Genomic DNA, 23,807 nt, shown 5'->3' with positions numbered 1-23,807 from the left:
GCACCGAGAGGGTTAGACAAGGAGGGGCACAGGAGGGTCTTGGCACAGAGCCCCACACCTACAGGCGTAAGTGCCAGCTGTTGCTGCTGTTGGTTGTATTTTTAGCAGGAATATGTTTTTTTTTTTTCTTTTTCGGTGCCGGGGATTGAACCCAGGGGCACTCAACCACTGAGCCCCAGCCCCAGCCCTTTTTTGTATCTGATTTAGACACAGGGTCTCGCTGAGTCGATCGGGGCCTCGTTAAGTTGCTGAGGCTGGCTTTGAACTTGTGATTCTCCTGCTTAGCCTCCTGAGTCACTGGGATGACAGGAGTACACCGCAGGAATATGGTTTTGATGATCCCATCATACAGTTGAAGCACATAGATGGTGTTTTTACATCTAAGTCCCCTCACGATGCAGTTCTTCAAAATCTCAACTCTGCCATGGAAAACAGTATGGATGTTCCTCAAAAAATTAAAGATAGAATTACCATCATATCCAGCAATCCCACGTCTGGGTATGTACCCAAGACAACTGAAAGCAGGGACTTGAAGAGGTTCACACCCACCCATGTTATGTTCCTAGCAGCATAACTCACAATAGGCACAGGGAGAGGCTGCCCATGGGCCACTGATATATGAACAGCTAACCGCACATGGGAATATTATTCAGCCTTGAAAAGGAAGGGAATTCAGAGACATGCCGCAACCTGGGAGAGTCTTGGACACTTTGCTAAGTGAAACAAGCAACTCACAAAAAGGCAAGACCCCCTTCTATGAGGCCTCTTGAGGAGTCAAAATCATACAGACAGAAGGTAGAATGGTGGTGCCCAGGGGCTGGGAGGAGGGGGATGGCAGTTGGTGTAGAACCTGTCCAGAGCTTCAGCTTGAGGAGAGGAACAGAGCTCTGGCGATGGATGAGGTGGTGACTGCACAACCTGTGGATGCATTGAACACTGGGAACTGTACACTGAAGAATGGAGGAAGCAGCACTCACCTGTCATCCCAGTGGCTTGGGAGGCTGAGGCAGGAGGATCCCCAGTTCAAAGTCAGCCTCAGCAACAATGAGGCACTAAGCAACTCACTGAGACCCTGTCTCTAAACAAAGTACAAAAGAGAGCTGGGGGTGTGGCTCAGTGGTTGAGGGCCCCCGAGTTCAATCCCAGTACCTTAAAAAAAAAAAAAAAAAAGAATGAGGGAAATGGGAAACAGGCTGGCGCTCAGTGGTGAGCATTGTATGTGCAGCTTGCATGAGGCTCTGGGGGTGATATGGCAACACAGTTTTTGTTATCTGTATTTTACCACAACATAAAAACCTTTTCCTGTAAAAGTTTTTTCTTTTTTTTTTTCTTTTGGTACTGGGATTGAACCCAGCACCCAAAAGGGGCATTTAATCACTGAGCCACATCTCTACCCTTTTAAAAATATTTTATCTAGAGACAGAGTCTCTCTAAGTTGCTTAAGGCTTCTCTAAATTGCTGAGGTTGGCTTTGAACTTGCGATCCTCCTGCCCCAGCCTCCAGAGCCACTGGGATGACAGGTGCGCACCATTGCGCACTGTAAATGTTTAAAAAAAAAAAAAAATCTCCATGCCTGTCCCTGTCCTTTGATTGTGCTGGAATGTCAAACATCCCCTGTGCCTTGAGGGGGTGGGCCACCAAGGCGGCCTCAGAATGTACTCCACAGCCCCCACTGGGAAGCAGACGACTGGGGAGGGAGGAGCTTGACTCAATATTAACATGCCAGCTTTACAATGCCACCATCATTCCACTACCCAAAGGAGCCAGGGTCCCCCAGCTGAAAGGATTTTCTATCTAATGAGTCCTGACCTGTGGTTTGAAACTGCTAATAATTTTTTAAAAATCCTCCTATTCCCCTCCTTTGTCAGAAGACAAGCCGCTTCTCCCTGCTGCCACACACCGGCTGTTTCCAGAAGTTCTGCGGAGCCCTGGCACAGCCCCAGCTCCCCGCCTCTTGTGACAGAGGGGCCCTGCAGACCACCTTCCGGGGCTGTGCAGAGGCTTTGCGGGGAGTGAGGAGCACGTGGGTGTTTCCCATCGGGCACTTGATCTGGGACCGGACACACATACCTGGGTGACTTGGGTCCCCGTCTCTGCACAGGACCTGCGAGCGTCTTCTCACCTTGGTAATTAACATTGGGATCGGTGTCTTCAGAGCACCTTGAAGAAAACGGCAAAGGGTGGACACATCAGGCCTGGTGTTAGGTTTTGGAAGTTCAAGTTCACTCCCCAAGGGCTCCTTTGGAGGGTCGTCAAGACCACTCTGGAACAATGTCCTCCTGCAGGACGCTGTTCAGTCAGTCCAGGCCAGGACACAGGGTGCTAAGGAAGCTCTAGGTTGGCACGGAGGAGCGTGGAGTCAGGCCAGCGTGGACAAGCACATACGCTGCATGTAAGACGCCCAGAACCCCACACGGACCAAGCCTGTGCCAGCCAGGGAGAGCGCTGGGCACACAGTTACGTGCCCACGGTGACAGTGTGCGGCCCTCCACTGGGCACTGGACGTCACACTCTCACTTAACTTTCACAGTTCTGTGGAATAAATACCATTGTTATTCCCATTTTATAGAAGAGGAAAACCAAGGCTCAGAGCTACTGAACAGCTTGGGCAACGCCAAGTATTGGGGTCAGTGTCAGGACTCCAGTTCTCACCCCAAGTTCCCACCTCCCCCCCCACCAACTGCATACCTTCAGGGAAATTCAAGAAAGCCCCAGAGACCGAGCCTTGGGTTAGGTACTTATTTGGGAGTGATCTCCAAGATGAATTTGGGTCTTGAAAAAAAGAAAAAAAACCCCACTTGCTCTAATTATAAAAATAAAACCGACTGTGGTAGAACATGAGCAAAATATACACAAACCCAGCTTTCGCCCGCCTATCTCACAGCCGTCTGGGGTGGAATCTGGTTTATTCGTGGGCCCAGGATGAAGGCTTCTTCATGTCGAGCTGGATGGGGACAGAGCCGGGGGCAGGGGTCTCCCGCATGACACTGCAGGCCTCCTGGGTCTGCAGGGCTCCTGGAGGGGCACCAGGAGGTATTTTGGAGGTGATTCGGCCATCTCCATAATCCCCATCACTGGCTCCTACACTGTCACGTAAGGGTAAGGCCACTTCTCGCTCCCTACTCTCTACATTAAGGCCACACGCTTGTGTCACAAATGCAGCCTCAGGGCAGGGACTCCTTCAGGCTCTCCATCCCTCAGCTGCCCCGGGCCCTCTGCGAGCCGCTGGGCCATCCCCGAGGGCCCGCGGGGCAGGCTGAGGTGAGGACCAGGGTCACCGCGAGAGGCCCTGCTGCGGGCCTGGCTGCCGCCCCGTCTGAGGGGCAGGCACGAGGTGGTCATCGGGGAAGGCTGGTCAGGAAGGTCCACCTGTGAAGTGATGGGCCATAACTGGGGGACTGGGGACAGGGGACAGGAAGTCACACAGGCTGAGAGCCCCAGCCCCTCCCTGGGCTGCAGGTGGGAATCTCGTCCACTTCCTACCAGCCACCCAAGCCCTGGGTGTCCCCCTCTGCCAAGTCACGCCCACCTACCAGGACGGCCGTGATGGCTCCCTGAGGTGGCGCCCGCCAACTGCCTGGCACAAAGGGGGCACTAAGCACAGGCGGCTCTTTCTCACGTCCTCAGAAGGGGATCAAGGGTGTAGGTACCCGTCAGGGGGCCCAGGGGACCAACAGGGCAGAGAACATGGGCATCCCAGAGGGGCTGGCACCTGAGGAAGGACACGTGGGGACCTCTGAAAGGAAGGGGGGAAGGTGCGGCCCCTCTGGGCTGCAGGGAAGGTCTCCAGGACAGGGCGGCCTCCCGCCTTTCCTCCTCTGGGATGTGTCCTGGGCCTCAGTCACCAAAGGACTGAAATCACTGTCATCAAAAGGCCAGATTGATTCTTTTCTTCATTCAAATGTAATGAAAGTTCTGCAGAATCCAGTAGAACCATCCCCAGCTCTAAGTCGCAGCCACAGAGCAGCTGCCCAGCCCAGCTCCTGGGGGAGCCGCTGCTAAAAAAAAAAAAAAAAAAAAAAAAATGCCCTCCAGCGCAGGGTCCCACGGAAACGGAGCTGGCCGCGAGCAGCACCAGACCTGGGCCATCCCCTGCCCCCGAGACCCTCTCTGCCCATGGCCACACATGGGCTCCTTCTGCTCTCCCTGCTGGCTGCTCTCCCTCCCTCCTGCTCCTCTTCCCTGGAGGGGTCCCTGGGGGTAACCGGGTCCTTTGCTCCATCTTTACTTATTCCCTGGACTTCCCCAGTGTCTTCACCGCGGCTCCCAGGGTGTCAACGGCTCTCTAAGGCATCCTGGTGGCGCAGGCAGCTCTAGGCGCTCACCTGCATGTCCGCCTCCCAAGGTGCATGCTTTAAGCCTGCACTCCATAAGAAAACTGTGGAAAAATGCACAAGATATAAAATCCATCATCTGAACCGTTTTTAATTTGGTGGTACTAAGTGCGTTCACCTTGTGTGACTGTCACCACCACCCATCTCAAGGACTCTCATCTTCCTAAATTGAAACTCTGACCCATTCAACACCAAGCCCTCATGTTCCCTCCACCAAGCCCCTGGCAACACAAATTCCACTTTCCATCACCGTGAACTGGACAACTCTAGGTCCCTCCTTTATAGGTGGAATCATACAGTATCTGTCCTCTCATGACTGGCTTATTTTACTTAGCAAAGTGTCCTCAAGGTTCGTACATGTTGTGACTTGTGTCAGAATCTCCTCCCTTTTCAAGGCTGAGTAATATTCCGCTGTGCGTCTACACCACATTTTGCGTGTCCATCCATTCATCTGCAGAGAATTGGGTTTTTTCCATTTTTTGACAACTATGTTATGTGTTTCTTACCACACCTGTGATTAGTGCTGGATGGAGGGGAATCCTATTTTTAATGTTTTAAGCAGCTGCCATACTGCTCTACAGAGCACCTGCACCATGTTGCTGTCCCAGGACCCGGATTCTTTTCTTTTTTTTTTTCTTTTATGAATCTGGGGATTGAACCCAGGGACACTCTACCACTGAACCACACCCATAATTTGGAGACAGGGTCTAGCTCCGTTGCCCAGCCTGGCCCTGAACTTATGATCCAGAGGCTGGATCTGTGCAGGTGCTAGCAAGTCACTTCTGTGTGTTCTTAGCCACACCTCTTGACCTCTCTGAGCCTCAGTTTTCCAAGTGGGAACTAAAACAGTTTTGTCTATATCTTAGATTTGTACATTCCACAGAGACAGCTACCCACTTCTAGTCTGCAGCATACCTAGTAAAGAAATCACAAGTGTGTAGACAAATTTAGTGATAAGGATGTTCACTATGGTATTATTTATGGGGTTAAGTACTGGGATATTAATCAAAGGCAGAACATTTCTATAAATAGATAACATTCCATAGAAATATAATGGAATTCTAGGCAAACATTAAGAAGGACGTTGTGGAAGACTGTGATATAGAAAACGTTTACTATATATTCAAAAGTGCAAAGAGCAAGTTATAAAGTAGTGTACTAGAATTCTAGTCCATATGCATGCCTGCAGAGGTTTGAGAGTGAAGAAAAAAATTACTGTCAATATTGGCTAATTGCAATGTGGTTCTGATAAATTTTAGTGCTTTTTTTAACTTTCATATATTTTTTGATGCTTCTATAATGAGCATGAAGTACTGTTGATAAGAGGGGAGAAGAATACAGCTTTTTAAAGGAAACAATCAGGAAGTACTGTATTCCATAGGGCATGGTGAGCACTAAGGGGGGGGGGTGTTTGGTCAACCAAAATCCCTGCATCCATTTATGATGATTTTATTATCAGTGCAAAAATCATTACTGTCCCCCTATATCCCTGGTATTCCTTCAGATTCTCCAGGGACCTCGTGTGCAAGATCCTTTTAAAAAAACACCATGTGACTCTCATGCCTGCTGAATAATTCTGAGTGCCCTGGACGCTGTCATAAATCTCCTGTGTGCCTATTTAATATAGTGGCAATCAAAATCATCTATTGTTCTTGAGGATTTAAGATGGTCCTTAGAAGATGAAATCAATATGTCCAGACAGCCATTAATCTGCCTCCGAGCCTCCTTTTCCCAACACGCACAGTCTGCCAGGGCACTGCCAGGCGGCGCTGGGCTTGACCTCTCGCATCACCCTTATTAAGCAAAGGATTCATCCCCTCTGTGGTCAGTACCCTTCCCAGTTCCTTTTAATTTTTTTTAAAATTTTAAGTGAATGGCTGAGTTAATAATTCCTCTTCCTCATGAGCCTGTGCTAAGTGGGAGAGCCAACAGCGTGGGCAAGAATGTGTGTGTGGAAGAAAATACGTGCAAAGTTTAGAAAATATCCACCCAGGGGCTGGGGATGTAGCTCAGAGGCACAGCACTGGCCCAGCATGTGGGCTAGACCCTGGGTTCCAGCCCCAGCAACACACACACACACACACACACAATCCATCCACGATCCACCAAGAGACCATGCACACCTGCCCGCCGCATGGGAGGGTCCTGGCTCTGCCTGTGGTGGGCTGAACTTACATGTGTTGCACGCAAAGGAAGCCACATCCCCTACAGGAGGAATAAAGGAATGAGCAGACCAGAGATTAGGCGGGCAGCTGGGCCCGGTGGTTCAGTGGGAAGCTTCATGACTGCATGATCTCTGCTCCCAGCCCCAGGGGACAAAAGCCGCCATTTCTAAGGCTGGTCTGCTCTGTCAGATTCCGGGCTACAGTGCGGCCAGCAGGGGACAGGGTCCCAGGCTGTCTGCTCCACGGCCCTGCCAGGAGCTGTCGTCTTACACTGTCACCGGAAACAGCTTTGTCTGGGTCCTGAGAGTCTGGCCCAAGAATTCACTGCCCCAGACTGGCCTCACCCCTCTGTGCTCCGTGGGGGCCGCCCACCATGGATCTGATCCAGGAATCCCTTGGGAAACGAAGGTGCAGATGAAGGAGTGGACTGTGAGCCAGGGGGTGACGGAACCTCCCTTTACCTGCCCAGGTGATGCCGTGACGTACCAGGTGGACTCAGACTCCAATTTAGCCAACATGGATAAATCATGGGCACTGGAGTCGGTGGACATGGGTTCAAACTCCGCTGGACCAACTGGGAGGTTATGTGGACTTAGACGAGTTTCCTAAACTCGTGTGCCTCGGTTTCCTCGTGTGTTAAGTGAAGTTAACGATAGCTGTCTCGCAGGCACTGGCAGAATTTAATAAGATGGGACAAGTAGTGCTTTCAGCATGATGCTCGGCACAGAGTGACGCCCAGGAATCTTCCCCAAGCCCAGGAGGGAAGCACGATTGCTGGAAGTCCTGTCCACTGACTCAGGTAGGTCGCTCTTGAGAACACAGACCCCGGGAACCCAGTCTGCCCTTCCCAGACAGCGGGCGAAACAGCGCCCTCTGCTGGCCGTCCGGGGTTCCGCTCCTGGAGGTAGGTGGAGGGGAAGTTCACAGCCCCCAAAGGCCCGCAGCCAACCTCTTCCTCCTTGGAATCAGCAGCCGCCTGGAGGATCCTAGAGCCTGTCCCGCGCCCATGACTCACAGACCGCAGGGGAGCCGTCCCTGCCGTCCCTTCCCTGAGGCACATGTACACTCTGCAGGTTGGCTGGAAGCTGGTGAGGCTGTAGCCCACCCAGACCTCAAGGGGGAGCCATCCAGCCCCCACCTCCACCTTCTGCCCAGTGTAAAAGTCCAATCTGTGTCCAACCCAGGGCAACGGCACTAACGGGGGTGGGGGGGGGGGGGAGGGGGGAATTGGGCACCTTAATGAATACGTGGGGAGCCTCTTTTAAATGGGGGCAGTTGCCCCTAAAAGCCACTCTCCCTTTCTTTCTCTTCTGCCTGGCCCATTAGGTTCTGGGTAGCAAGGTGCCCAGCGGGCACTCTCTCCCCTCAGGCTCCCTTCCTGTGTTCAGTGCTGACATTTAGAACAGCAGCGAAAAGTCATAAAGAAAAAAGATCACCCACCGCCCACCGCCTAGAGAGATGGCCAACGTTAGCGTCTGGGTGCATTGACCTCCAGCCTCCTTGGGATTCACATGCAGGATGAGCATTTAAAAAACTCATGCTGTGGACCCAGTTTGCAGAGTTTGTGTGTGTGTGCGGGGGACGGGGGGGGGGGCAGGGGGATAGAACCCAGGCCTCATGCCTCTTGATGGTGAAGCGTTCCACCATCGAGCTGCAGCCCGCCCAGGTCCTGCCCTTCTCCCTGAGCACTGCAGCAGGGAATGAGTCTCTCCAGGTCACTGGGTGTGACTGCTCTGTCTTACCTGGGTCTATGGAGATGTCGCCTCCAGTTCTCTGATCTTCTGAACAGCGGAAGCTGATGCAATGCTACAGTGCAGAGGGTGTGGGGAAACGTGATGGACCTCTGGGGTCGCCTCAGGGCTGAGACAGCTGGTCCGAGTCTTTGTATCCTTCAGGGCGGTCATTACCGTGCGTCCTGGAGTGCTGGTGAAAGCCACTGGAGCCTCTGCAACACTCGACAGGAAGGACTGGGCCCGGCCACTCTCACCTTTGCCCACTGTGGATGGCAAGATGGCACCCACGCCCCAACTTGGCCTGTGCGGCACCAAGACCAGAGCTTAGGACCGAAGGCCCATTTAGACAGCTGCTTCCGAGTTCTAGGAAAGCAGAGATAGTCGAGGGTGACAAAAGAAGGGAGGTACAGTCACAGCTGGGGCCAGCGCTGAAGCCATGGAGACCACCAAGTGTTTACAGAGCATCTCGGCATCTCCGTCTGCTTTCCAGGGAATGTTAGATTGGCTGCGAACACTGGGAACGTGGTTTCTATTTTTCTCGTAGCACTTATATTTTGCTTCAGCTTATGCTAATTTTGTTCTTTAAGAAAACTCTCCCCTACTAGATCGCAGCCGTGCGAGGTGCTGCAGCATAGTTACCAAGGAGCAGCTTCAGCGTGGCAGACACACTCGAGTTTGAGATGTGACTCTCTCCTCTCTACACTTATTTCCTCGATTATAGAACGATGATAATACCTCCGGGGGTCGTTGTCAGTACTAAATTGGAAAATGCACATAAAAGTGCTTAGCCAAGTGCCTGCCACAGAGTCAGCCCTCAGTAAATGCTGGTTGGCGTTACTGCACCAGACACGGTATCTCAGCTTCTCTCCTTGCTCCTGGCTCCTGGCTGCTTGGTCCTTACTTGGTCCTTTCTGCCTTCAGTGGTTACTATTGTCCTTGGGCAGGCTGCTTTCACCCAGCTGGGCTCCTCAGGAGGAGGAACCATTGCTTATTCATCTCAGAATTCCTTGCACATAATAGGTGTTCAAAAAACATAGAGATGAATTGAGTAAATAACAATGTCTCGGATTCACGTAACAGTAGAATTTCTTAGATGTGAAGAAAGTCAGAGCCAGCCCATGTTTCAAAAGGAAAACCTACTGCTAGGTACACACCTTCCAGATGTGACGCATACAGGGAAGGACCACCGGGTCTGCAGGGTGCTGTCGTTGTTTCTCTGTATTTTAGATAGCACCGAACATGGCCACTCCAGAGCCATCACCCATCAGAACAGTCAATTGCTAATCAGAGTTTAAAGGTCGAAGCTGAAGAATGATTCAAGTTTGTCCTGACTGATGATGTTGTTTGTTCTCATTTGCAATCAGATACACAATTATCACCGGAGCCAAAGGGTTGGAGTGTATGGGGAGGCCCGTGGCGGTGAGTTCTGCAGGGTATCCTGGTGTCTGATGGCAGGGGACCAGAGACTGCTGTGCTCAGGCACAAGTACTGCATGTGTGAGGTTGTGTACACAGCTCCCTCAAACCCCACCCCCAAATGATCACAAGCTCTCCGAGGGCTCCATCTGGTCTCATGCAGCTTTATATTCCCAGGATCTGGGTCAGGCCTGGAACCTAGTAGGTGTTCAATGAACGCATGTTAAATAAATGAATAAATAGCATCCTGGGGAATCTTGGCGTATCTTTTCACCTTATTACAGAGAATCTTTTCTTGTTACAAGTACTGATAGCCAAACTCTCGTGAATGCTTCCAAAATAAGCTAAAGTAACACTAAGTTCTATTTCTTCTAGAGCAAGTGTGGCTGACCAGGCCAGAATTTTCCTGGCTCTAAGACAATGGGTTGCAACAATTATTATTTTTATTGTTTCTGTAATGTTCCAATTTTGCTGTGAACTGCTGAGGGTGCCCTCAAGTGTCTCTTCATTGTAATATCACTCGTGCTCTTTGAAAAAATGTACTGACGGTGTTTTCAATTACCTGGTTAAATACAATTGGCCTCTGTATTTCAATTGTGAATTGAAAATAGTCTAAAGGGAAAAAAACTGTGTCTGTACTGACCATGTACGGACATTTTTTCTTGTCATTATTCCCTAAACAATACAGTGTTCAACTATGTAAGTATTTACATTATATTAGTTCATAGAGGCAATTTAGAGATGACAAAGTATACGGGTGTGTGTGTGCAGGTGATATGAAAATATTGTCACTTATAAGGAACTTGAGAACCCATGGATTCTAGTATCCTGTATGGGGGCGTTTCCTGGAGTCAGTTCCCATGGATACGGAAGGATGCCTGGACAATGTGAAATGGTTTGGTTCGTTGTGTTTCTTGGTTTTGCATCTTGTGTTCAGGGCCCTACCAACCTCCAAGATGTCTCGAAAAGTGAAGCTAAAGATTAGTCCTCCTGTCGGGATGAGCTGTGAGTCTTTAGAGATGAAATGTATTTGAGCTCTGAGCTGCTCTGGCGAGGAGACCCACCCTGGGGTTAAGGACGCAGAGAGTCTTGTTTCGGGCTTTGGTCTGGAAATCGTTGCCCTCTAAGCCTCTGCTTTCAAGAACTCAGGCCACTGGCTCTGCCCTAGGTCAGAAGTAGGTGCCCCCTTGTGCCCCCAACATACTGCAGCTGCTGACAGCTTCGAGGCTGGTCAGTGGAGAAGGCCAGAACACTGGGATGTCCCCTGGCCGCCACTCCACGGGCTCCCCATAGTCAGGCCTAGAGAGTGCTTTGATTCCCAACAGTTCTCCAGGTAGAGAGAGAAAAAAATTGGTCACTCCCCTGGCAGGTACCCTCCACATTGAGTAGCGTATGGTTCTTTCTCCAAAAGGAACCCTAGTCTCAGGTTTATCTCAAATGGTATTTGAGGAGGAGGAGAAGGGGACTAGGAGACTTTCCAACTCAGGATACCCCATAACTTGTGGCCCATCTTGGCTGATAGGGTTCCAGAAACCGGAAACTCAAACTCCATGATGTGATTTCCGGAAGGCATTGAGCCCAATGCTCTACTTTCATTGCAGATGGTAACGAAGCCAGCGTTTTCCAGTTTTTCTCGACACAGACTGAGTCATGTTTCACAGAACCTCTGTTGCTTACCACCAATAGCACCTCCAACCTGAGTGGCCATCATGGTGGACAAGGACAGGGAAGATGGATGCTAGGCCTGCTCAGCAGACCCCCTCCTGGTGGGTGGTCCTAGCTGTCTTTACATGAGGAAGGCAGCAAATGCTGATTGTGTTTTCACAGAAGCCAAGGTTTGCATGATTTTTAAAAATCTTTTTGGTACACAGCTGGGCAAGCTCTGTACGTTGGTCTCACCCAGGGCCAACACCAGACTCTTATCAGGCCTTCTGCCAGCTCCAAGAGGCCCGGGCAGCTTCCCAACTACAGTCCTTCACCCCTGGATCCTTTTACTCACTTTCAGATTGAGCTCATACTCTGGGAAGCAGTGGGTTTCAGCCCCAGGGAAAATCGGGAACAGAGCTTCTCCGCCCACATATGCCACTGACCAGATTAGAGGTGGCTTTGAGCTCAAATCTTGGGACAAAGAGTCCTGCTGCCACCCTCTGCTTCCCCCAGTTTCATTTGAAGTTCACAGGGGCTTCACCATAATCAAAGATCCCAGTGAGTGAGGCTGGCGAACCCGCCAAGGGCAGCAGCTTTAAACCCGGGGGCCTCTGTGCACTCAGCCCTGGGGCCGCTCCAGGACCCTCTGGGCCTCCTCCAGGCCCTGCAATCCCCACCCCTCCCCCCAGGCCCTGGGAACCAGGCAAGTTCCTGAGTCCTCCAAGGCACTGTGAGAATCATGAACAAGTCTGGGCACTGACCTGGGTCACCGATGTGAAAGGGTTGTCCTTGGTCACCTCCCATGGAGCAAGGGGCCTGCAGCAGCCTTTCCAGCTTGTCTTTGGGAACAGTCCTCATTGTGGCCACCAGAGGGCAGCAGAAACCAGCAACAGGGGCACCAGGCACTGTTGTCTGTCAAATCAAGTAAAAAATGTTAGAAAACCGTCTCAGCCCAGATCCAAGCCCTGAGCACCCAGAGTTCAAGGCAGCTGAATGAAGAGGGAGGTCCCAGGAGCTGTTATAAAAATCCGCCCTCTACTTGGAGGTGACATAGAGATGGGCATGTTTGCTGATAACCACTGGTTTAAAACAGCAAATCCTAACTTTTTATGTGCTATGGATTCCTTTGGGGGCCTGCTGCAGCTACGGACGCCCTGTGGTTAAAAGTCATGCTGTTAACCACTTAAAAAAAAATTCATAGGATTCCAGTGGCAACCAGCTTTATTGCAACATGAAGTTACTAGTTCTTGAAAAAATGTGAGGCCACAGTACGTGTGCTTTCCCGTCAACAGCTTCAGGAACCAAATGGCGATCTACAACCACTGTGAGTCTGAAGAGTGATCCGTGTGGGATACTTTTGACGTTCCAGGAAGGGCTGTGATGAAGATATCTGCGATTTCTTTTGGCCATCAGGTCTGCTGGTAATTTCATAACTAAAGGAAACCCTGTGCTTCAATTTGAGGTTATAAAAATAAAAAAGGTATTTTTTTCCCATCCAATTTCATGGACCCTCTGAATTTTCTCCGTGGGTCCCAAGGGACCCGTGGACCACAGACAAGGAACTTCTGAGAGAATCACAGGTGGAGAGACGCAAGGGAGCAGAATATCCCACGAGGAGCTGCTGTTGTTCCAACCCCACATTCCACATTGGAAAGAGTCGTCCAGAGCTCCCGGGGCCCTGCCTCACCCCTGTCTCAATAGAAGTCGTCCAGGGTGACCGGTGCCTTTCACTGCCGGGGTGTGTGTATTCTCCCTCCTCAATGGTTTCTGGTCCCTGCAGTGGGGCTTATGGAAGATTTAGGATGCGGCCAGAACTGTCATCCCCTGGGAAAGCCTTGGCCGTCACCTCAAGGGCTTGCTGTTCCCACTCTGGCAGCCGCAGGATGAACTTGGGTGTGCCTGTCAGCCCGGTGTCTGCGGAACGGCCCTGGGAGAGGGACAGGTTCCATTCCAGGGCCACTGGCAGAGCCAGGAGCACTCCCCAAGGCCAAGGGGCCTCTGTCTGGAGGTGGCTTTTCCTCCTGGCTGACAACAGGATCCAAGATGGCTGCCTGACCACCTGTCCCAGGACCCAGGAGCAGAGGGGTCGCTGTCAGGCCTCGGGGACAGTGAGTTATGGTACAAGTGCAACCACGGCCACGTGAAGCACATGATGTGGACACACTTGCACCTCCGCGAGGCGTCCCTCAATGATCACACCTGCCTCGTTGACATAATATAGATGGGAGACAGGGGTTCCAGGTTCCAGTTGGCTTTGGGACTTGAGCAAGTGTCTGTTTGTCTATCTGTCTCTCTCTGCCTCAGTTTCCTCATCTCAAATGAGATTTTGTGTGTGATGAGCCATAGGCCCTCCCAGCCCTCACCTACTCCAATGCTAGTAAGTTCCAGGGCTGGGCCCTGCTCTGGGGCCCAGCCAGCAGCCACAGCACCATCCCTGCCCTTCCCTAGTTCAAGAAAACCTGTCGGGCACATGGCTCCCTGTGAATGGCAGCACAGACTGTGGACACCCTTGTTTCTGACCAGAGGCAGCTCAGGCCTCTCTGGCAGGAGCCCAAACCAGACATTTTAATAAACGTTGCAGGCTCAGGGTGAAATCTCCGATCTGAGTCCTGCATGAATAAGGAAACCTGCAACGTCACCATCTGCACTGACCTAGCAGCGAGAATGCTCAGACATTCCTGTCCAGGAAGAGGTCTGTGGAATGCCGGGCTAATCCTCTCCCACAGATAGGATAGGTGATGGCTGGAAGGAAAGCCCAGAGGCACAGGGAAGGGTTACAACATCTATCAGAGGCTCAGCCCAGGGGGAGCCAACTGCAGTGCAGTCACCTCCAGCCAAGAACAAGACCAGGTTTTCCTGGTGCAGACATAACATAGCAGCTAGCCGCTGGCAGAGGCCCTGCCACAAATCCCCGGGCATTAGCATAGCCAGCCACATTTTCCTTGAAGAGATGTGCACCTGAACCAGGGAGGTGTTTGAAAAACCTCACCGAGGGGCCCTAAATTAAAAGACCCAGACACATTCCAGACAGGTTTGGTGGACACGGTCGCAATGCCCTGCCAAGAAGGACCACATTGGATGTCACGGCAGTACTGGAGGTGGGTGGGCGAGAGGTTGGCTCAGAGGTGAACGACTTTTCCTGGGTTGCAAAAGTGGCTGAGTTGGGGACAGAACTTAGATTTTCTGCCTTCTGTGCCAATGTTCTCCCCACCACAGGAAAATGCAAGCTGACCCACATTTTCAGGCTGAAGTAGCACCCCTTTTCTCCACAGAAAAGACTTAACTGGGCCTCTCCAGGAATCTTCTCCATGGCTGATTTTAGAACTGTCAGGAAAAGAGTCTCTGCAAAAGAGTCCATTGTAGATAAACTTCCTATTTTCGTGTCGCCCTGTTTACTTGGCCACTGGCTGAGAAGATACCAGCACTCCAGGTGCTGGACACCCCCTTACTAGTTGTTCACAAATGTATCCAGTATAGGACTTTGAAGAAATGTGCAAACAAGGCCTCTGGCCTGGAGCTGGGCTTCACAGAGATGTCCACATTCCTAAGATAAGAGAAGTTACCAATTGGGTTCCATGGTAACAGCTGGCAGGGGGAGGAGAGAAAGGGGAGAAGAAGCTCCCCCCTTCTCAGGTGTTGCCCTTGAAGGGTTAACTTGCCCAAACCAGTGAAAGAAAAAGCTGCTTCTATGTGAACTTCTGCAGACTGTGAACTTCTGAGCCCCTCCCTTACATGCTGGGTGTAAAACTCTGAAGCTCCCTGAACTCGGGGTTCGGGGGATTGATTGATTACAGCAAACGCTGTGCCCTCTGAACCTGGATGCAGCCAAATAAAACTGTTTCCTGCTGTCTTTGGTGCCTTGCCTCGCCTGTCCCTACAACAAGGCCTCTCTCTGCTGGTGGGTTGTGTGCCTACCTGGTATGCTCCTGCGTGGCTGAGACCTTTTGGGTCTCTTCCGGGGAGCCCCACCTTCTCCAAGGCCCTTTCCAGGGAGAAGCTGCAGTCTAAGACGAAGATCACCATGTCCTTCAGCTGCTCCAAGTACTCCCCCAGCGAGATCAGGGAGCCCGCGCAGTCACCACATTCATATTTCTGGAACTGGGGACAGACTGTCCTGGGGACACAGGGCAAAGCTCATAGGCCCCAGACCCTCCATATGGTCCTGGGCAATGGATTTTTTAAAAGGACTGGGGTGAGCAAGGGTCGTCCAGGGTTGAATTTTTGGGCCCACTTTCTTGGTGGCAAGGTCAAGAAAGCGGTTTTCAGCAGAGGCCTTGGTTGGCACCCTGGAAACATGACCAGATTGGAGGTGACTAAATTGGCATGCATATCAAGTAGCCCCCACCACCCATTATATTTCCTATAACCCCACCCAAGACCAGCCAAGCCAGCAAGAAAAAACAGTGGTGCTCTCTCTGCCATGGAGGTGGGGCCAGCAGACCACACAGGACAGAGGACAATATCTCCAGGAAGCTTTCAGAACTGGCAGAGTATGAGTCCTTTCTCTCTCCTTACAGAAACTCCTCTGTAGGATCAGGAGCCTTCTATAGTCCCGAGCCTGTTCTTCACTCACTCCCAAATCACCACGCTGTTGCTCCTTGCTAGACAACGCTGGGTGACAAAGCTGTAGCAATAGACAGGACACCATCCCAGTCCCTAAGTAGCTCCTGATCCTACGCTGGTCATTCAATGAGAATGCATTGGAAACAGGTGCTTGCGATACACAGCAGGAAGTGCTGACAGGTCAGGCAGAGGAGTGACTCAGGTAAGGGAGAAACCCACTCTTTCTTATCATAATAATTTGGAACTGGATTGTCCCCCCAAATCCATGCATTGAAGACTTGGTTGCCAGCCTGTGTGCTACTGGGACATAGAGGAACCTTTAGGATGTGTGGCCCCGTAGAAGGAAGTTAGGTCATTGGAGGTGTGACCTTTAAAAGGATATTTGACCCCTGCCCCTTCCCCTGCCCCCTGCTTCCAGGCACCGTGAGGTGAGCAGCTCTGGCCCAACATGCACCCTCTGCCACCGTGTTCTGCCTCACTATAGGCTCAAAAGCAACAGCACCAGTCATGGTCTGAAACCACAAGTCCAAATAAGCCTTTCCTCCTTGTAAGTTGTTTATGTCAGGCATTTTGTTACAGTAAAGGAAAGCCAAGCATGTAACCATGAAGGAGTTGGTGCTGGGTGTTTAGGCATAAATAGGAATTTTCCAGTCACACAGGAGGAAGGCACATGGAGGCAGAGGGAACAGGATGTGGAAAGTGTGGGGGCATCCAGCACTGTGGCCCACTGGGGGCTGTGCTCCAGGAGTCTCTGAGTTGGTGGTACAGCAGGAATCAGGAGAGCAAGCTCAAGGAGCAACCTCAGCCCTGGGGTCTCCATCCCTGGAGTTCACAAAATGATAATGACAGGAAGTCCCTGGGGTGCTGTCTGTCTGGAGAGAGGATTGGGGATGACGAGAGTATCTGGGTCAGAGCAGTTCAGCTGGGGCTGGATCACCGTGGGTCCTGAGACTGGCTACGGTGCGGGCCACAGGAAGGCACTGAAGAAAGTGTTTACAAGTGGGGCTGTGGGGGTGTGATTGGACCAGGAGAGCTTCTAAACAGGAAAGTCATGTGATCATATTTAGATTTAGAAAAGGCGAGAGTAGAAGATGGGAAGGGGAGGAGAAGGTGAGACTAGGGCAAGGAAGGCAGTTACGAGGTCTGTTGGTCTAGGCGAGGGCAGATGTGAGCCACAGTTAGCCAGGTGGGGGATGAGGACTCACTGGAGAGGCATGATGGAAGTAGAATCCCCAGGGCCATTAGAATCCCCAGGCCATAGACGTGTTATAACTAGCTAGTACCAAGCTGTGTGTATGCTGTTTTTTCTTAAATATATACACCGTGTTAGTCAGCTTTCAGTCACTGTGACAAAACACCTGAGAGAATCAACTTACAAAGAGGAAGATTTATACCGGTTTATGGTGTCAGAGGTTTCAGCTCTTGGTGGCTTGTCCCCATTGCTGTGGGCCACCTGTGGTGAGGCAGAACATCATGGCGGAGAGCACATGATAGAGCAGAGCTGCTCACCTCATGGTGGCAAGGAAGCAGAAAGAGTTCTTGCTTTTATAACAAACCCCTGCTGGGAGCCATTAGCCAAGTAGGTATGACAATTTCCTTGCCAGCGTACCCCATGTTGCAGTGACATTGAATGTAGGTGACCTTGCTCAAGGACCAAGGCGGATTAGGGCATTCCCGGTTTAGGTTCCAGGTTTAAGGTTTAAGATTATTCCTGCTGGGAATAGGGCGTATCCTGCTGCCTGAGTTCCCCTTGAGTTCTCACGGGATTCAGACAGTATATTTTGGAGATAGAAGCCCAGAGAATGTGGATTTGGGTAGAGAACGTGGATTTCCCCAGAACGTGATTGTAGACGGCTGGTGTGAGTTCGGGAATAAAGAGTTGCTGTTTGAATCTACAAGCTGTGTGGTGGCTCGTGATTGTGTGCCCAGCCAGACTGCGGCATTTGTGCCCAGCCAGACTGTGGCAAACCCCTTCTTTCAAAACCCATTCCAGTATGGGTTCATCCACTGATGGATTAATCCATTGATAAAGTCAGAGCTCTCATGATCCAATCATACCCCAACAGCCCCACTTCTAAACACTGCTGTACCGAGGACCAAGCCTTCAATACATGAGATTTGGGGAACCTTTAGTTTCAAACCATAACACACCCCTAGGATAAAGTTTAATTTATCAATTAGGCACAGTAAGAGATTAACAATAATAACTAATAACAAAATAGAACAATTATAATAATTAGCTGTGTCGTGGTTTGAATTCGAAATGCTCCCCCAAAAGCTCATGAGTTAGCACTGCGGTGCTGTTCAGTGGTGAAAAGAGTGGATTGTGGGAGCTCAGACCTCATCAGAGGATCAATTTGTTCGATGGATTAATAATTTGAATGGACTCCTGGGTGGTACCTATAGGCAGGTGGGGCACGGTTAGGGGAAGAAGTCACTGGAGCGTGGGTTCAGGGACTCTGTCTCTGGCCGCTTCCTCTCTCTCTCTCTCTCTCTGCCTCTCTCTGCTTTCTGGCTGCCATGAGCTGACCAGCTTTCCTCTGTCCTTCCGCCATGATGTTTCGGCCTTGGAGCCAGCCACCCATGGACTGTCTCTGAAACTAAGAGCCCAAACAAATCTTTCCTTAAGTTGTTCTTAACAGGTATTTTGGTCATCACTATGAAAAGCTAACTCACACTGTTAATAACAGTCGCTTAAAACTTTGAATTATTTATTTTCAAAATTATTTATTTCAAAGTTTTAATAAATTTACTTATTTATACCTCGTATTTTAGACCTCAGTTGACTGTGGACAACAGAAGCCGTGGACACTGAGACCCTGGATGAGGGGGGACTGCTGTAGTTGAAAAGTCTGGGCGGAATCACACAACGCGGGTGATGTCGGCCTCTGGAGGTTAGTGAGCGAGGTGTGATCCTTTTCTTCTTAACCCTGCCCAGGCAGCTTTCTGGAGTGAGTGATGAAGTGACAGATGGCAGTGCCCAAGGGATCTCTCCTGGCCTGGACTTTCTTAGAAATCCCAAAATTTTACCCTGATGTAGAGGCAAGGGATGGGATCAAGGGACAGGGGATAAGTGGGAACAGTAGGGAGGGCAGCTCCGTCTGGGCAACAGTCATGAGCGAGGCCCTGTGCCAGGCACTGTGGGGTCCTCAGGGCTGGACAGAGGGCTCTGGACGACACATGTGGCCACTCCCAAGCTTTGACTCCCAGGAACCCTGGCTTTTACCTGATGCCTGGGACAGCACCCAGGGTGGGCCACATCCACTACTCTGGCTCACTTTGGCCCAGCAGGGGCAGAGGACCACTGTTGGCCTGGCAGAACCTCTCGAAGGCTGGCACCAGGGACCTGTGCAGGACCACCAAGCTGGCTGGCCGGAACCCTGGGTTGGATGGGAGGAGGGACGAGGGCCCACTGAGTCGCTGCCTGGCAGACGCTTTTAAATTTCACTTTTTTCCCCAGTGCTGGGGGTTGAACCCAGGGCCTTGGGCATGCTGGGCAGTGCTCTTTACTTTACTTCTGATTACAACATTATAGACATCGGGAAGGGTGCCCGAAGGTGTCCAGCTTGGTGAATTTTCACAAAATGAACATAGCGTGTAACCAGCATCCAGATCAAGAGACAGACATTATCGGCACCCCTGAAAGACCTGCTCCTGCCCTCCAGCCACCGCCCCCTGCCAGGGTGACCACTCCCCTGACTCCTCACACCACACACTCCTTTGGCCTTTCTTGGACTTCATGCAGTGAAACCACACACTAGGTGCGTTCCGAGTCTAACTTCTTTCACTCCACAATACACTTGGGACGATCTTGAATATCATTGTGTTAAAGCTGTCCGTCCCCCTTACTGATGAGCATATGTATGTAATTCGGGCCTGTTGCTAATGGACATTTGAGGAGTTTCCAGGTTGGGGGTGCTAGACACTGTGCCCCCCGTGAACACTTTAGCATATGCATTTGGGAGTTCGTGTGTGCGCGGCTATTTGGCAGGTACCTGGGTTTGTGGGATAGATATAGTCAGCTTCCCACGGTGGCCCTGGCCATCTGCTGCCAAAGGCATGCTGGTCCCCAGTCCTTGGCATTGCCTGCCTTCCTGCCTTCCATGTTTGCCATTCTGGCGGCTGCGGAGTGGCGCCACCCTGTGGTTGTCACACGCATTGCCCTGGTGTGGCTTGGTGCCTTTTCACCTGTGGCCTCGGCCATTGGTTGATCTTTTGGGGAAGGAATCTGTTGGGTCTTGTGTGGGACAACCAGCTGCCGAAAGGCCAAGGAAGCTGCCGTGCTCTTCAGGACTACGAAAATGACCTGGAGCAACGCGGGAGGGGTGACAGTCAGCTCAGAGTCTCCCTACTCTACCCACTGCTTCTTCCCTCCCGAGCCTATTGTGAGGATAAATTGGATTTTTAATACAACAAATCAGGGAGACTTCAGATGCACAAAGCTTCTTTGTTCCCTTTTAATTAAATGTACTTCGGGGGGTACTATGTTTAGGTTTTGTGTTTTTCCCCCCTGCTGGAGATGAATATAAAAGTCCCCAGTTGTCCCCCTTAGTGACAAGTAGAACAGAGGCCTCACTGTTTGGTGAGGGCTCTTTCCTGCCTGGTGTGATCCCTGCAACCCGGGTCTCCCAGGCTCCACCTGACTTTGTCTTTGAGGAGAGAAATGAAGTGATTTCTCTGAGTCTTTTACCTAAAAATCAATATTTTAAAACTTAATAAGAGTGACGGAGAGGAACTCATCTTTACATCCTCGTCTGATTTAAAGCCCCAGGGAGAAGTCCAGGCTGGAGTTTTCCAGCCATTGGGTACGGTGAGCTTCTCTGGCCCCTCAGGATTTCCCAACAGGTGACGTGAACGGAGTGCCCTACTTACCTTAGCTCAGGCAGATCTCCCTCCCGAAGGTAACATGGGGGATTCTATTGCTACCTTCATTTTGGAAGAGGAGGCTTGGAGAGGTCACACAGTTCCCCCACATCTCCTCGACCAGTAGGGGCAAAGCTGGGGTCCACACCACAATGTCTGATCTGGGGGTCTAAGGCCCAGCTCTTCCACCCCAGGGCACCCCGAGGCCCCTGCAAGCTGGTTTAAGGTAGGGTTTGCTGATTGCATAAATGACTATGGCTCTCTGTAAATGATGCTTCCCAGCTCTTTTGCAGTGGACCCTGGCCTTGGCCATGAGATTTGCTTTAGGGAACAGGATGTGAGTCAGTGATTGCGAGGGGTTGATGTTTGCGAGGACATTAGGGCTCACCCTCACGGAGTACTGTCTCTTGGAGTCCTGGGCTACTACGGAGAGAAGTTTGGCCACTCTTGTTGGAGAGGCTTCATAGCCAGAAGCTGGCTGTTCCAGCCTTCCCAGTGGATACCAGACACGTAAGGGGGAAGCCATTTGGCTGGTCCATCTCCAGCAGATACAGTATGGACAGAGGGATCCCTCCACCAACCCAGCCTTGGTTGTAGAGTTGTGGGAATTACGGTTTTAAGTCACGACGCTTTGGGGTGCTTTGTCAGGCAATAATACATAACCGTTAGCCCACAAATAGAAACAAAGGCCAAACGTGTTGATAAACAAAAGGAAGACTGCCTGTTCTAGCGAGTTCTTTAAGTAGTGTTACTGTTTTCTCTTTGGTATTTGCACCATTACCAGGAAAATCTGCTTTTATTGTGAAATTTTTCTGGGACTTAGGTCAGTGACAAATTCGGTATGTGTTCTCTCTTGCAGGGTCCTTCAGGACCGTGGGTGTCCCCCTGGGAGAGGGTAGGGAGATGGGTGCTACCCAGAGAATAAGGCTAGTCAAAGGTGGGGAGACTTGGTCTGTATCAAATCTGATTGGACTGCAGTGTAACCTGGGGTACTCTTCCCAGAAGGGACAGCCCCTTGGTCATCGGAGCCCATGGGCAGTTCTCCTTCTGGGGCTGAGCTGAGGAAGCAGCAGTGGGTGACCTGAGACCCCTCCCAAGGCTTCCTCACCTCTGGGAAGCTAGGAAGTGACCAGGGCTAATCGCCCTCTGCTCTTACATCCTGCTCCTAGGCAGAAGCTCTAAGTCTGGGGGAGGTCTAGAACCTACCCAGTTGATATTTGCAGAAAATTTTTAAAATATCTTTGAATTTTATTATTATTTTAATTTCACAAGTTTTATGAGGAATAGTGTGAAATTTTGATACATGTATACAGTGCATAACGATCATGATATTCTAAAAGCCAAAATCAGGTCTTTTGCATCGTATCCCATAGCTTGGATCTGTAACAAGTGCCAGGTGTCACCTCTTTGAAGATGTTTTACGTGTCCTCCTCATTTACCCTTATTTACTCCTTTTCAGTTCATTCTCTTCATGTCATGTATCCTTGGAAGTTAATTAATTAATCTATTGGTCTATTTTCTATATTTCTTGCTAGAAATTGACCCGGACCTGTGGGTGACGGCAAAGTGACAGAAGGGGTCATCAGCTTTTGCTGGTCCTTCCGTGCTCTGATTCAGCCTATTTATATAATGACAACCCCAATATCCAGAAATTTTCAAAAGCACCTGGTGCCACTTACCCGCAGCCGTGATGGATGTATTTCTGATGTTTGCTTTCCTCTGTAGGATCAAGCTCCTTATGGCAGAGGGAAGGTCGGGCCTCCGGAGGAGGATGAAGGACGCCAAACCTCCTGTGACTGGGCCACGGGGACTCTGGGTGGAGGCAAGAGGGGAACAGGTTAGCAAGCACAGCCTCCACCCCAGGAGGTGCCCCGGCAGCATTAGCTCCCTCCTCCTGGGTATCTGGGGTGATGTTCTTCCCCTGCTCAGGTCTGTTTTGGGGTGACTCTGGCTGACCTGGGATGTCCTCCCTCCCTCTCTGAAGGCCTTTCCCTTCCTCAGAAGCACTCAGAATCCCTGTCTCAGTGGCCTCCTAGTCTACTTGACCCTGAACTCCTTTCTCTCCCCTGGGCCTGGAAGGCAGGAACCCACCTTAGACCTCTTCCCGAGGCCCCCGAGTACCATCCTAAGCACACAGCACACACCAAAGACTTTCAAGGAGTGAGAGAGTGAATGGATGTCACCCGCAACCACAGATGAACTAACAGGCTGACTGTCGCTCTGCTCCTGACGCCTGTGACTTAGAGTCAGGTTCCTGAAGGCAGGAATTTTGTGTTTTCTTCCCTGTGCTCCCCTACCCTATTTTAGGAACAGTGATTTAATCGAATTTTTTGTTGAGTGAATAAATAATGTAGAGTGGAAAATAGAATGCATTTTTAATATCAGCTAAAAGTTTTTAAAAAATCATTTTTTAAGTATACAGAGGGTCTCAGAGCTCTGAGAAATTATGCTCAGAAAGGAATCTTCTAGGTTGACTTCTTATACTCTATAGAGAGTAGGCCCAAAGTGATAGCAAAATCTAGGCCACAAGATCACACTGGGTTGTCCTCTAAGACGTGGCCCGTGTCCTGTTCATTCAAATAGACCCCATGTCTTGCACAGAGACACAAATGCAGGAGTCAGCCAGTGTTTGTGAATGACTGGCTGATTGCAGAACGGGCGAGAATGTGATTTAAGGGTGGTTTTCATAGTTAGGGTTCTGAATAAGTCGGATTGTCCACAACTCTTTCTATCTAAGAAGAAGTACCCACTGGGATTCCAAACCACTAATTTATGTTGTCAATTCTAATCTCATAGATAGAAAGACATGTACGCTCCGGGTCCGTTTTAATGAAGACTTTGAGGTTACATAAAATCTGGAACAAACAGAACAACAAAAAGATTGCCCCGGCAGAGGAAGAGATGTATTCAAAACTGACATGAGTGCTTTTATAGCTGCAGGAACAAAGGTGACACAGAGAGGGAACAGTTAGTCCCGCCTGGGGGGAGTGGGGGGGCTCAGAAGGGTCAGGCGAGGTTGGATTCCACACCCCAGGGGAAGATGCCAGCACTAAGGTCAAGCCCACGCTTGCCTGCTGGACCAGGGCG

The 23,807-nt window shown here is 50.7% G+C and overlaps 1 protein-coding gene across 1 annotated transcript in view; it reads right to left on the bottom strand.

The window, feature by feature from the left end:
- The window catches only part of Dglucy (D-glutamate cyclase), a 39,253-nt gene extending 16,650 nt beyond the window's left edge, over window positions 1-22,603 (bottom strand). The window contains 6 exon segments of the mRNA XM_048799528.1: window positions 8,251-8,444; window positions 10,852-10,974; window positions 12,056-12,206; window positions 15,210-15,408; window positions 19,084-19,237; window positions 22,400-22,603. Coding sequence (XP_048655485.1) covers window positions 8,251-8,444; window positions 10,852-10,974; window positions 12,056-12,206; window positions 15,210-15,408; window positions 19,084-19,237; window positions 22,400-22,601 — 1,023 coding nt within the window. The 5' untranslated portion in view covers window positions 22,602-22,603.
- Between the last annotated feature and the right edge of the window lie 1,204 nt (window positions 22,604-23,807).

Source organism: Marmota marmota, unplaced genomic scaffold (assembly GCF_001458135.2).
Source record: "Marmota marmota marmota unplaced genomic scaffold, marMar, whole genome shotgun sequence".
Lineage (NCBI taxonomy): Eukaryota > Metazoa > Chordata > Mammalia > Rodentia > Sciuridae > Marmota > Marmota marmota.
Note: the sequence above shows the minus strand (reverse complement) of the source record. Positions and strands in the feature narration are given on the sequence as shown.